Source organism: Parasteatoda tepidariorum, chromosome 8, assembly GCF_982258835.1.
Source record: "Parasteatoda tepidariorum strain Cologne lab strain chromosome 8, Ptep-v5.0, whole genome shotgun sequence".
Classification (NCBI taxonomy): domain Eukaryota; kingdom Metazoa; phylum Arthropoda; class Arachnida; order Araneae; family Theridiidae; genus Parasteatoda; species Parasteatoda tepidariorum.
In genome coordinates, this window is record NC_141762.1 from 20,099,021 (window position 1) to 20,114,719 (window position 15,699).

Consider the following 15,699-nt stretch of genomic DNA (forward strand, 5'->3'; position numbering starts at 1 on the left):
AGCAATTAATAACCTAAATGATTCAATATTTACCACAGGTGAATATGATTCAGAATAATCAACATTTTTAATTTGATTAAATCCAGCTGCAACCAGTCGCGCTTTGTAAATTTTGTTATTATTGTCATTTTTAAATGTATACACCCATTTACTTTTTATTATTTTTTCCTTCTTAGGCCTCTCAATTAATTCGAAAACCTTATGTTTCTCCATCGAAAGAAGTTCGTTTTCCATTGCGGTTTTCCACTCTGAATATTTATTACTATTTATCGCCTGGTCATAATTTTGAGGAATAGATGATCCTTTCAAGGTTAAGTTCGCGTTTGCGGATATTTTATTTTTAATTCTTTCAGAACGTCTTAATGCAGGAGTATTTTGATTATTTTCATTTTGTGAATCAGCACTTTCTTGAGAAGATTTATGAGAAAAAGAGTGTTCACTGCTTGATTCAGTTGGAGGGGAGTTTTGGGTTTCAGTTTCGATCTGTGGTAGAGATATATTAAACTGGGTCAAATCCTCAATGTTCCATATGCTACATTCATTTTTGTTCGTTAGAAATTTACTTCCTCTTAATGATTCGTTAAATTTAACAGATCGCTCTTCAATTACAATATTTTTATTAACATCATATATTCTATAAGCGCGCCTTTCTCTAGAATAACCGACGAAAATCCCACGTTTTCCCGGAACATCAAATTTATTACGGAATTGTTTAGGTATATGAAAATAAACGACGCATCCAAATACTTTTAAGTAGTTAAGTTTAGGTTCTTTTCCTGACCATATTTCAATCGGAAGATTCTGTTTATTTTTACGTGGTGTTAGATTAGAAATGTGAGTGCTAAAATTTATCGCTTCAGCCCAGAATTTTAATGGTAATTCACTTTCATACAATAATGTCCTAGCTCTTTCTACTAATACTCTTATGGCTCGCTCGGCACATCCATTTGACGAAGGATTATACGGTACTGTTTTTTCATGTATGATCCCATATTTTTCTAGAAAACTATCAATCTCGTTATTGACAAATTCTAGACCATTATCTGTTCTGATTCTTTTGATTTTCTTATTCATTAAATTTTCGTACCTTTCTTTAAACATACAAAACATTTCAAATACTTCATTTTTATGCTTCAAAAAATAAGAAAAGTACATCCCAGAAAAATCATCCACTAGAACTAAAAAATATTTTGAATTTCCTAATGAATCACAATTTATAGGGCCTGCAAGGTCCGCATGAATTAACTCTAATACAGAATTACTTTGTGCAATATTAACTGATGGATGACTCTTATGAGTTACTTTACTTATATCACAAGATTCACAATGATAATTTTCAAAATCTTTAAAATTTATGCCAATAACATTTTGCATTTTAACCATGTATTGTGGATTTAAATGACATAGTCTTTTATGCCAAATATTATAAGTATCCAAATTACTTACTTCATTACATTGTAACTCATAATTATTTACATCGTTAAAATCAAATGTTTTAGGTGAAATGTTACTACACGGTTCCATTAAAATTTCAAAACGATTGTTTACTTTTACGGCTTTTAAAACACTGCGATTATCATTAGTTAAAATCAAAATATCATTACCATTAGATTCAATTTTATAACCTTTATCAATTAATTTAGATACTGAAATTAAATTGTTTCGTAAATCTGGTACATATATTACATCGTATATTGTTAGATTTTTACTGCAATTATCAACTGTTGTTGTAGCTTTTACAATGCCAATTCCTTTAGAAATTAAATTTGATTTCTTACCTGCTAATTGTATTATTCCATTAACATGATTTAAGTTTTCAAAAAAGTTTAAATCTTTTACCATGTGTGAAGTAGCACCAGAATCCAAAATGAAAACAGCTTTGTTTTTACCGGTAGCCCTAGAATTTATTTGGTGTTGTTCTTGTTCTGCGGTAAGTGCAAAATTTTCACTAGAATGTTTATCTTGATTTTCAAATGCACAATGAGCGTTATAGTTTTTGGTTTTGTTCATACCCGATTTATAGTTCGAAAATGTTCTTTTCTCTTGAAATGTTGGGTTTCGATTTCCCTCGTTCTTGCTTCGGAAATAGCAGTCTTTAGCTAGGTGATTCGTTTTATGGCAGATGAAACATTTCTTCTTGCTTCTGTTTTCATATTTATATTTTACTCCGAATGCTTCTGTTCGTCTAGGAATTTCATTTTTTAATTTTGATAAGCTGTTCTCTTCCTCCCGCAGTATTTCTAAAACTTCATCCATTTGTTTTTCACGTTGGGTTTTCAGGATTTCTTTTATTTTTGTAAACTGTCCTCGTAAACCTCTAACAGTGTAATAAACAAGTTCTCTTTCAGAAATTTCCAGTCCAAGTGATGAACATTTCGTTTTAAGTCCTCGTGATCTTGCAATATAGTCTGACACATTTTCATTTTCCTTCATTTCAAGATTTTTTATTTCGTTACTTGCATCGATTTTTCGATCTTCTGTTTTACCAGTAAATGTGCTTTGAATTTTTTCCCATAGGATTTTAGCATTAGTTTCGTTTGCGAACTGAAGACTTTGGTCATCAGAAAGCGATAGTTGTATGTATGCAACTGCGTCATCATTGCTTAGTGTCCATTGTTCTCGCAACTTTGGATCAACGGGGGCTTCTTCAGTTAGCACATTAGCAATTTTCTTAAGTGTCAGCAAAGCCTTGACTTTAATACTCCACTGATAAAAGTTCTCACTGTTCAGCAGTGGGATACTCGGCAGATCCCTGCTCATTTTGATTTTGGAATCTAAACGATGTAAATCACGGCGAAACTAAGTGAAACTTTTTACTGCGTCATAATTTTCAAAACCACAGCCGTGCTGCCAACTGTAGTCCGTGGATCGAGTTTCAGACAGAAAGTAAAAGTTTATTAACAAAAAAAACAGACAAACACATACAAATTTAAAAAGAACGCCATCTGGCGGTATAAAAAGAAAAAGACTTCGTAGCTATCCTTCCCAGGGAATGACAACATTTCCCATATAAGCCTAATTTCTTTTACTTTACTACTACTACAAAACTCCTTCTAAAACTGTTTCTTTTGAAAAAATAATTTAAAACTATATTATATATTATAAAACTATATTATAAATATATTAGAAAATAATTACAACAAAGAAAAAACTGTTTATTATTATTATTAGGTAGTGAGAAGTAAAATTTTTTATCATTGTTTCTTCTAACAGACCTAAAAATCGGTTGACAAGGAAGAAAAAGTTGAATACAAGAAGGGAAGAACAAATTTACTTTCAGAGGTGACCGAAAGAATCTATAATTATTTTAACTGGTATTAAGAATTATATAATTTTTTTAAACCCAAAATTAGCTCAGGTAACAAAAAAATGCAATAAAATTTTAAAAGTATAGTATTTAAAAAAAAAAGAGACAATAATATTCTAAAACTAATGATCATAACTAGTTCCAGTACTAAAATATAATAAAAAAATAAAAATAAAATACTAAATTGTTTTTATTTACTAAATGTTATACATTTAAATGTATTCATCAAAGTGTACTTTATCCCATGGACTTGTCCACATGTTACAGGCTTGTATGTCATTTTCAACAGCATATTTAAAATTAAATGGATTTATGTTTTTCCTGTGCAAATCATCCGCCTCTTGTTCTATCTCTTCTAAGATTTCTTGACTAACGGGTATGGCATCAAATGGCATTTTTTTAGCAATCTAAAAATATTAACTTTTATTACATAACATACTTTAAAAGAAAGAAAAGCATAAGTTATTAGCAAATTTGAAAAGTAGATTAATATATATATAACTTCACACAGCTTAATAGTTTTATATTGAAATCTAATTATCTTAACATTGTTATTATAAAATTAAGTAGAATAGAAATAAAAAAATTAGTCACTGACCCAAATGACTAGTGACTAAATTTTCTTAAGATATTACTAGTCATGTACTATAAATAGTACTATAGATATTATAGCAAGACAAAGAATACTATAAGGTATCATAGTAGTACTAGTATAGGACTAAAATATATTGTCCTATTATAAGATGTTACCAGATCAGTAACTTCACGATATTATTAGAATGTACACATTTTCACTGGTCCATTTTTATCTTTCCATTAGATTTTTATTTAAGAAAAGTTAACTGAGTCAATTTAAAGGTAAAATTACAATACAAAGAATGTGTCATTTCAAAATATGTTATTTGCAATAACACAGAGTGAAACATAAAAATGAAAAACCGAAACAGTATACCATTGTTTTACATTAATTACTAGTCTGGGGAGCCACTGACAAATATTTTATGATTGTCAGAAAAAATTATAGTGGTCTCGGACTATCAATTTTGAGCGCTGTTTTAAGAAATACAAACAAAAGAGCTAACAAAAATTATATCCTTTTTCTCTTCTGTTATGCAGGGTAAATGGTTTAGTGGTTTTGTAAATAGGAGAAATTCAAAAGTTTACAGAGCAAAGTACATTTTTAAATGACAAAATTTTTCAATTTAAAATTTTAAAAAAAATTAACATTTTAGGGGATTTTTCTGTTTTGTAATTTCTTTCAAAAAAGAAGTACCAAAAGAATAATGTAAGCATTAAGTGGTTATTCAAACCAAAGATTTATCAAAATATTCCCATACTTTTATATCTTTTTAGTTAAAATTGACAACTAATTTGATAACTTAATTGCTAGCTTAATTATTTCCAAAACTGTTCAAAACACTATGCTATTAATCAAACTCAACTGATAGGTTAACCATTAGATCTATTCTTTCTTATCAAACCATCCTTCATTGTTCTAAATGAGTAAAAAAAAATTTTAGAGTATAAAACAATAGCTCGGGTATGATCTTAGTTTAGTTTTCCTACAAAATAATACATTTAACTCAAATATATATCAATCAAAATAAAAATATACTAACGAACATTTGAACTGAAAGCAATGACTTATATTTTCATTTCTTTATAGAACTGTTGTATTAGTGACAGTTATGATATAAATCTTAGTTCTTTTAAATATTCACAAATAAGAACATAAGGATGGTTGTAGTTAAATTTGACAAGCTCTGTTAACCGTTGATTTAGTTGCGATAACAAGGCCTTATTTCAAGACTAAATGTTTCACGATTTTTCATCTGTCAGGATGTCATGATTGTAAAAAAATAGATTAAGTATTTCATGGTTTTTAAAAAAAGTTTTGAATGTTTATTTTAATGGATAGACAGAATGGGATAGCAAAGCGAATTCTAAATCAGGTGAAGGTTCGAATCAAAAGTAAATAAGTAACACTGCCTTACAATTTGTACATTTAGAAATGTAGAGTTAAAAGTAAAGAATAAATAATTAATACTATTCCACAGATAAACTCTGTATAAAAGGCAATCAGCTTTAAAATTTTTATCATGGACAGGAATAACAGGCTTACTGCAACAAATTTGAAAAATAATTTGAATATGTTTTTCAAATCAGAACACAAAATTAGAAAACTTACTCGATTAAGAAAGGGAAAAACTTCTTCATATTCAGCTTTACCCCCAACTTCTATAACAATTCTACCAGCTTTTACGGGTGTCGCATAATGATGCACATTGCCTTTTCCACCACCCATTCGTTTTCCTATTCCCTATTAATATAAAATGAGAAATGTAAATACCTTTAAACAATACGAGAGACATTTAGAAAGTAGATACATTTAACTTGTTAAGCTAATACAGATTGTCAAAAAATAACATAGACAAAGTTTGATACCAATTACTTGTAATCACAAAAAATGCAAATTAATTTTTTAAGATGTTATGGTTCTTTGATCTCAAAAATTCTTTGGCAACAGAAAATGAACCTTCCAAGCAAGTGCCTAAGACACTGAAGGAGTTGAGGTACTTTAATGCAATACCTGACTTTAATGCAAAGCAAAAATAAACACCCAATTGATTTTTCTGTTTAGTCCATTTTTAGTATTTTACTTCTTTGTACCCAACAAGAAAAATAAATTTCATAAGTCTGGTGGAAATATACACATATATTATTGTTTTTAATAATAACGATAGCAAAAGATTCTAAGCTCTTAAGTGTATTTTTAAGGAATAAAACCAAGGAATGGTATCAAAAAGTTGGTACCATACTTTCTGTTGAAGACAGTCGAAAAATAGTTTTTAATCACCATCAATTAAAAAATTAACAAAAAATATAATAATTATTATATTTGATTTAGTCAGGATTAATAAAACAATTGCACGCAGTATTTATTTTTGACAAATATTATTTTTCATTTAAAATGTTTAAAAAAGATCAGGTTCTAATTTCTTAGGTACACAAAAAAAGAAAAATAAGAGGGTAAAAATATGATTGAATATTTTCTGATAAATTATACTATAATAGTTTAGCAAAGAATAAAAGAACCTCTATACACATGTTGCACCTACTTTTTTAGAGACAGGTTTCCATAAAGGATCAACTCTCCATATAGCAAACATTCTTCTTGTGTCCATTTCCCGATTAACTGTATTTCTGATAACTTCAATGCTGCCATACTTAAGATATCCAGCACTCAGTGCCTAAAAGATTAAGTTAATATTCAACGAAGAATAGTTGTTTAGAATGCAATTGGCAATGTCTATAAGAAATTGACTCGAAAAGAGCACAGGAACAAACAGAACATGAAATACTTTTTTAAACTTACCAGTTCAATATTTATATAATCTAAATAGTTTATCACAATAGTAATTACCCTGGTATTAAGACCTTGCATAACATAAACAGTTAGTATTAAAAATGATTCTAAAATATTTTGCTTACAAATTACTTTTCATATCAAATAATAAAATTTATAAATACATTGTAAAATCTCAGTTAATATTCATGATTGTTAGTAATTATATGCGAACTAATTTTGGATAATCAAAATATTCAGATTATAAAGGTAATACTGTATTTTGATCATATTCATCAATAAACTCTGAAAGTCGTTAGTATTTTCTTTTTTTAAAAAAGAAAATGCAATAAATATTAAAATTTTTTTTTTAAAATTTTATTTGCAGTATTGCTCCAGATAGTGGTACTTCTTCGCTTCTTTTTAATACTTATTTTTTTCTTTTTACAGAGAAGCATCTAATTCTGAATCTTTATTTGATTCTATTGATTATTGAAGTGGATCTCATTAGTTTAATCCTTTGTAAAGCTTTCTCTTGATTCTTTTCCCTCTATGATATCATGTTTTAAAAGCCTTTGTATAACTATTAAAAAGGTATATAACAGAATGTTTTTTTTAAAATTAACAATAGACACGAATAATAATGATAATACGAAATTTTAATACAATATATGCATATAGTTAGTTACAAATGCAGCTTGTATTTGTCTTATTTTATAAAAATTTTCCCAAAATTTAACATATTATAATGTTACGATTCATGGTACAGTATTTTAATTTTTATTTAGTTTTTTAGAAATAGAAAAGTATAACTTTGAAGTTGTTGAAATTAATACACGACTCAATGTAACAGTTGAACTACACTTTCCAACCTCTGCTCTTTTGAACTAAGATATTTTAATTTTATACTTATTGAAAAGGCAACAAAACTAAAAAATTTTATTGGGGGAATAAAAAATAGTTAAATATGAAAAATTTATTATGATTTTAACACTCAAGACTTTATCATCAATTTAAATTGGTTGGTCAGGGGTCTGTTTAGAAGAAATTTGGGTCCGTTAACGGACCCTTCACAAAATATCTTAAAAATTTTATTGGGGGAATAAAAAATAGTTAAATATGAAAAATTTATTATGATTTTAACACTCAAGACTTTATCATCAATTTAAATTGGTTGGTCAGGGGTCTGTTTAGAAGAAATTTGGGTCCGTTAACGGACCCTTCACAAAATATCTTTTCATAAAAACGGACCCTTCACAAAATATTTTAACTTAAAAACGTACCCTTCACAAAATGATTTTTCTTTTAATCGGACCCTTCACAAATTTGTTTATCTTCATTATTATTTTGTTAATTGAATAAACCCTTTCCAGGGCAGAAAACAAGAAAGATGGATGTAAACGAATTAAGTTTTGTCTTCGACAGACAATTCTTCCATTATTCGTCCGAAATGAATATTCTGCGTTCAGCAGTATAGGCTAAATACCAAATATTTGTATGTTGCATCTCTAATTTAGAAACCGCAATTGTTGTTTATTTTTTAAAATGTAATTTTTTTAATTATAATTTTACAGTGTTGAGCATAATCTTGTATGTCTTTACAATTTAAAAACTCCTTGAAAAAGTTTTTTTTATTTTTGCAATAACGGACCCTATTTGCACAAATTCATAAAAGCGGACCCTGGTTGAAAGAATGTGAGTAATTTTTTCACGAAAAACGGACCTTTCACAAAATGTCTGGACAGATCCCTGTTGGTATTTTGAATATAGTGCAGTCAAATTTCAGATAATTAGACTTATTGAAGAAGGACCTAATCATCATAAAAGACACTATAATTGGAAGAGTAAAACTATAAATTTAAGACTACTTAGAATAAAATTATCATTATTTAAAGCCATTGAAAATTTAGAAAACATATCATAAACAAAAATAATCATGCACTTTACCAGTACAGTACAGAACCCGTTATCCGGAAATCAGAAAACCGGAACAAAATTCGATAAATTTTCCCGCCATTTTTTTTCCTCATAAGATTTTAGGATTTTTCTTTCTATTTTGAAAGATACTTACCTTACCATCATTTTGGAAATAATCATTAGTGTATTACTTCATCGTTTTTACATCTTTTAAAGATTATTTCCAAATTTTTTTTTCTTCTTTTAGTTGGGTTTAACAATAAAAAACGGCTTTTTGTAGTGATTCAGAAAACCGGAAAAATCAGTTTTCCGGAATAGCGATGGTCCCGATCGTTCCGGATAATCGGTTCTCTACTGTATTAAACAATATTAAATAAATATTATAAGGCACAGTGTACTAAGTAAATAACAGAAAACTTAAATAGTATGAACATAGAAAATGAAAATCTGATCATCAGATCATAAATGGTCTAGTTGCAGTTTTTTCATTTTGTACACTGCACATTTCACAAACAAAATATTATAAACAGATACAATAAGTATTTATTATTAAATATTACATTTTTATTAATTAGTTATTCAAAATTGTAACTATTGCAGTACATAAATTTCTTATAACAAAAATAAGCTTTTTATGATTCTTCTTTTTCTTATTATTTTATATGATTTAAATTAAATATAAACATTTTCCAAACCAAATTAATACGAATTTGAAAAAGACAACCGCAGCTTTTCTTCATAACAAATTGTTGTCAAGATTATTATTAACTATTTATGATTAATTATTCTCTTATTTTCATAATGAATTGTAAAACATGTTTTATCAATCATAGAATTTTGTTATTTTAAAACTAATATCTTGATCGAAACGAATATTGGATATACTTTGTGCTATATATGGAATTAAAAAAAACTATGGGAATAGAACCAAAAATATTGGCACAAAAAAATTCTATACTTTCAAGAAATACTATACCTTCTGCAATGTTGAAACCCAAAATGTTAGAAGAAAATGCGACAAACATATAGCAAATAAGAAAACAGTTGAACCATTAGGGGAAGATGAACAAGCTTGAGCAGAATAATAAAAGGAAGATGAGAAACAGGTGTGTAAGAGAGGGATGTGGTGAGACCCCCAGATTTGAAAAATGTAGAAATTTAAGTAGATTTCCAAACAATAGGAAAGCATTCAATACTAGTATGATCAACTGAATTATTTTAATATTTCAAAATATGGAGCAATTCTCAAGAGTTAAGGTGAGTAGCTGAAAAGCAATTACTTATTATCCACATATAAAATAATTTCACCTACGATAATGCCATATTGTTTGTGCAAAAGTGTATTATTAACACGCTCTGGTCCTCTGAGATCATTATCATGAGACAAACGAAGTCTTGGTGGTTTCATATTAACATAATATGGAGGTATTTTTGGTATGACAGTAAGCTTCCTTTGTTCAGGCAATTCAATATCTAAAAATTAAAATAAAAAAGGCAGATTTGTTAAAACAGTTATAATTTCATAATTATGACACTGAATAAAAATTAGTAGAAATATTTTTAACAGCTGGCAAGAAAATGAGTAAGTTTTAGAAAGAAAAAAAAAACTTAATAAATAATTGAATGATTTATTAAAGTAAGTACACAGAATAAACAAAATTTGTATACTTTTAGATAGATCTATTAACATTAGATCTAGTTAGATAGATCTATTAACAATATATTCAATAATTAATGTACGTAATATCTAAAGATATTAAAAGATTTCTATTTTAGGCATATTTTTTTTTTTAAAAATAATAAATCTTAGGAGTAATACTAAACAAGCTATTCAATCTTGAAACTAAAAAAAAGGTGCTGCTTTAATTACAAAAAGAATTCTCCGACACAAAAATTAGCCACTCAAAAAGCTAATACACCTACAGTAAAAGTCTGTTATAATAATAATTCACAATAGCAAATCAAATTGTCTTAACAATGAGCTTGTTTTTGTAATACAATGTATGCATTTAATGTGAAAATAGCAATAAAAAAGCCTCGAGAACACTAACTATTAAATAAAATAAATAATTCCAAGAAGCTAAAGCAACAAAATATTACCTGATTGAAAACTTCATTCGCTTAAAAAATATGAATAATAATATTTGTTATATAATATGAAGTTTCCAATCAGGTAACATTGACTGACAAACTAATAATAATGGACCGCACATGTTGAACGTTCCTTAATAAACATAAAAGATTGTGAGAAAGTGAAATGTTTAAAGCACATTTCACTTTTCTGTAGTAAAAACAAAATAAATTTTCTGTATTGATATTAAAATATATCCCATTTATTTTACTTAATTAGCAAAAACACATATTTTCTTTGCAAAAAAATTTATTGTAACAGTAAAAGACAAGTAATTTTTAACTTGTTGCAAATATGTAATTTTGTATATCTTTAATATTTTCATTTTGACAGAAACATGAAAAGTTGTTACAATAGTGGTCTTCTCATTTTATATGTTGTACTTGTTACATTATGCTTTTACAGTATATAAAAACATGCTGTGTTTTAAGCGTTTTATGATTATTAAAGGGCAAGGTATTTAACTTTATAACATAATATAAACTAAAAATCTAGACATAATATAAATACCACAAACTTACAACTTAATTGAATTAAAATGATCAGATTTATCTGTAACTCATTATCGTTGAGCGTTTATTAAGAATTTATATAAAAAATTAAGCTATAAATAGAAATCAAATGTGATCTATGCATGAGAAAAACGTAAGAATAAAAGTTAATCCAAGTTATAAAATTTTATAAAAAAATTTAAAATCGAACTCAATTCCAATAATCTTTTTATCAGTCTCTTATACTATATAGAAGAGTATATTATATTCTATAGTTTTAAGTAGAAATAAATTTAAGAATTTCACCTTTAAAACTTGGAGGTGGTGCCCCATAGGTGATGTTAGATAAAGATCTCTGCCAAGCTGAAAGAATATTATTATTATATATATTAAAAACATGCAGAATTTTAAAAACACATTTCCTTTTTTTTAACATACATTAAACACTAATAATATTCATTCATTTTAACAGATTTCACAGGTAAATCAAAACTAATTTAGTCATTCACAAAAACACTTTTTCATTTTTTGAATTCTTCGATATCATGGGAAGCAATTATCTTCTAGGACTGATATAACAACTTTGAAAAATCTATGTACACCATTTAATATGTTTCAAAGTAATTTTTCCTTTATATAATAATTTTCACTTCTCTACCTGGTTGTAACAGTGTCAAAAACAACTCTTTAAGTTTTCTTACCAAATGCTTCATATAGGAATAAAAAAAAACTGTGAACAAGCCAGTGAGAATAGCAAAGCTCACAAGTATGTAAAACAATGGAACATATGTAAAACATAACTGAAATCGTCGGGATTTAAATACATCCAGAAAACAGATATTTCTGAATCATAGATTTTAAAGGCAAAAATAAATAAATAAATAACAAATAAACAAAAATTAAGATCAAATTCATACAACAACACATTCTTACAAGTTGAATGACATTTTAAAAGAATTAAAGTAAGTTTACTATGATAATATATATGCAACATAAAAACTAATTTTTTAATGTCATTTCTTTATCTATATCTTCTTCCTTATTTAATAATCTAAACTAAACCCTCTTTCTCACATTTTAATATTCACATCCTGTCTTTTAATCTATTTGTAGTTCAAGTATGCATTTTAATTAACATTTTTCCCTTTACGAACTGTGAGAAACTTCTTTTTCCTCGACCTACTTATTAAACCAATTATAACTATTTCCTTTATTCCCCAAGTTGAAACATTTGACAGATTAGTTTTGCAAGATTTTCCTTCACTTTCATTGAGCACTTCGATTTTTAATGCTAGTTCATGAATATGTCTAACTAAATAATAATTACGTATAGCCTGGAACATACTTATTTCCACCTCTAGGCAACCTTCCAGAAGTCCTCAGGATAAAATGATAGGGTTGAAGGGAGTACATCGAGGGCGAATATATAGAATATCTGACTTAGATGGACAATTGAATAATGTTCCTTTTCTTCAATAATCACCAAACTTCATCATTGAAAGTGTTTCAGCTCAATGGTTCTGGAACAACTAATTCTTCAACAAATTACAACTTCTTTATTCAACAAAATTTTATGATGAATGGATGCATACATTTTATTTATGTATGCAACATTGTAAAGACTATGAATACTACTGAAGAACTTCAATATTTTTTTCTCCTTGGACAAGAGAGATAAATTGTGTTGGATTGCTGATTGCCATGAAAGAATTTTGGATTTACAAAGTGAGTTTCGCCGAACGGCCTGTAGGGGGCAGGGAACTGTCCTTGCATCAGAAAGGTTCTGGGTTCGAATCCCGGGCAAGGCATGGATGTTCTTTCCTTCTCTGTACTCATTACTGTAGGAGCAACATTGGCCCACCTAATATGGTGCCCCTGAAAGAGAGGCCAACAAAATCGCCCTGTATATTCCTGAATTGACGAATGTTAACACAGGTGGGCATTGGAAAAGAAACAACAACAGTGAACAAAAGTGAGTTTCAGAAAGCGTAGATATGCTTCATCCTGTGGTGCTCTAAATTATTTTGTCAGTGATTTCTTCTTACCCCGCCTCATTCAAGGAGAAACATCATTCATTACAGGTTGGATGAATCTTCTCTCACTAATATTAACAAAATAACTATTGTGCTCTCTTCCCCTGCCTAAGACCTGTTTTTATCCTTCCTCTTGGCAACAATTTAAGAAAACTCATTTAATTGTAAAGCAATTATCTGCAAAAAATTTTTATTCTCTTTTCCTTATGATGTGAAGAAATCTGTACAAATAATTAGGTAAAAATAACATTAAAAAACGAGCTTTAAGATCCAAAAATAAATTAATGGCAGTAGGAATAAAAACTAATAATAAAATAAATAATAATATTCTAAAAAAAGGAGTAAATGGAATAGATTTTTTAATCAAATTTAGAGAAAAACAAAACTGGTTTGCTGTTGTTCGTTTCAAACACTCTCAATATTCAGCTTCGTTAATTTCATCATAAGAGTTTATTCTTTCTCTAACTGATCTTGTCCCTTCAATAACTCTTTTAGTGAATTTATTGAGGCTGTACATATGTATAGCTATTAGAGATGTAACAAGAAAAAAAAAATTTCTACTAACACTCCCTTAATAGATTGCAACCGTAACAAAGAGGTAAGAAAAAGTGTCTGGATATAGGCTGCGAACTTTTTTTTTTTTAGATATAAAATAGGAATAAAGAAATAAAACAAATTAAAAGAAGGAAATGTTTTTTAAGCTGTTTTAAAATGATGAGTTCGCTTTAATACAGCACAACCTTTTCAAATATGAAATTTTTTATCAATCTGTTTCTTTATCAAAAATTAAAAAGAAAAGAAAATACTACCGAATGGGATTAACTTGAAGTGTGAAACACATAGTAGGCTCTCGGAAAGCCGATATATATGTATATTATAATTTCAAAAAAATTGAACTTTTTTTTTTGCTTTTAAAAATAAATTTAGTGTCAAACAAATAAAAAAAATTAAATTTGAAAATTAATTCAACTTTTCTTAAATTAAATTTTAACAGCGATAAAAATTTATTTAAAAATACGAAACGTAACAATTTTGCATGAAAAGTTACCGATAATTTGAAATTTAAAATGATAACAAAGAAAGCTATCTCACAATTTAAACAATTTGTAATTTAAAAAAATCAAGCTTAGAACAAATAATTTAGTTTAAACTATTTTTATAATAAGTAACAATCAAGGTAATAAAGCTTTACACATAAATTGCATTCATGAAGTATTTAATAAGCATTCTCACGTTTCAAAAGCACCGTGTATACAACATTACGAGAATGCACACAACACTCAAGAATCTTCTTGGATTGCGTTATCAGTGACATTTTGATCTGTTTTCAAGAATGTTTTAGTTTTCCATCATATTTTTAAAAAGAAAAAAATTATACTAATAACAGGTAAACATTTTTACAATGAGTACATTTTCATCAACGAGATTTTCATTACTGCAGGTATTGACTATCATCCTATATTATGAGTATTATATAAATAAAACATTTCTGCATTTAGCTTTCATTGTGTTCAGAAAAATAAAGAACCTGATTAGTGACTTTTTCCACCAAAAATTTATTTCACCAATCAGGCTCTCATTCTTACTCAACGGCGAGCGTGATTCCCATGCAGCGCCAACGGCCCTTAAAAACGATTAGAAATTTTAAAGGGGTTATTTAGACAACCTGGAGAGGGATGGTATATTACCAACAGCTGATATAACTGAATCTAGTTAGTAGTATTTTATTAACGTTACATTAGAGCTGTACAGTGCTACATGACATCATAATTTTGATTCTCTCTAATGGAATAACTCCTCTGCTTTGTTAACCAAACGATATACGTGCCAGACCGAATGTCTGAAATGAGCTTTGTTTGGAAGCTTGAAATTATTAAATAGCTAGCAACATTCATAATAAAATCAAATAGAATTTTAACTTTAATTCTTAATAGTTAAAAGAAATTAACTATCGTAAAAAGCACCACTAATTAACAGTGCATTGAAAATTGGCGATCGAAATGGGCTGCAGGTGGCGTAGAGCAGAACTCTCTACCCATGGCAACACTTTACATGCTTTACTCATTAGCGTGTGGAAAGTCATAGAGGAAGGAAGTACGTCAGTTTTTCTCTTGATGTTCATATAGATTAAAATCTTTTAAGTTGGAAAAATATATGGAACTGAAAACTACATTAAACATAGTTCTAAAGAAAAGTATCATTAGAATTTTAAAAAATATTTTTATTAAATGAAAAATATTAAGAAAAGGGAAAATATCGTAGAACATTCCTATACAAATGAAAAGAGGAGGAGAGGGAAGGAAGAAGGGCTAAAGTCATGAAACCAGTCTCTCCCCAGATGGCGTATTCGAGTGTTGCGATCGCCAATAATTAAATATGCTCAAATTAATACGCTAATTAAAAGAAATTAAATACGCCATCTAGGGAGAGGACCGGTTCTATGGCTTGACCCTAGTCCTATTTTCAGTTGTATA

General features: G+C 28.0%; 1 protein-coding gene across 1 annotated transcript; it reads right to left on the bottom strand.

The window, feature by feature from the left end:
* Window positions 1–3,479: 3,479 nt before the first annotated feature.
* mRpL16 (mitochondrial ribosomal protein L16) lies at window positions 3,480–14,685 on the bottom strand. The gene is made up of 6 exons (XM_043047540.3): window positions 14,459–14,685; window positions 11,499–11,555; window positions 9,883–10,043; window positions 6,427–6,558; window positions 5,496–5,627; window positions 3,480–3,714 (listed from the first exon to the last, which is right to left on the bottom strand). Exons 1-6 carry the CDS (start codon window positions 14,538–14,540, stop codon window positions 3,520–3,522), a joined length of 759 nt encoding a protein of 252 aa, XP_042903474.1. The 5' UTR covers window positions 14,541–14,685; the 3' UTR covers window positions 3,480–3,519.
* Window positions 14,686–15,699: the final 1,014 nt, after the last annotated feature.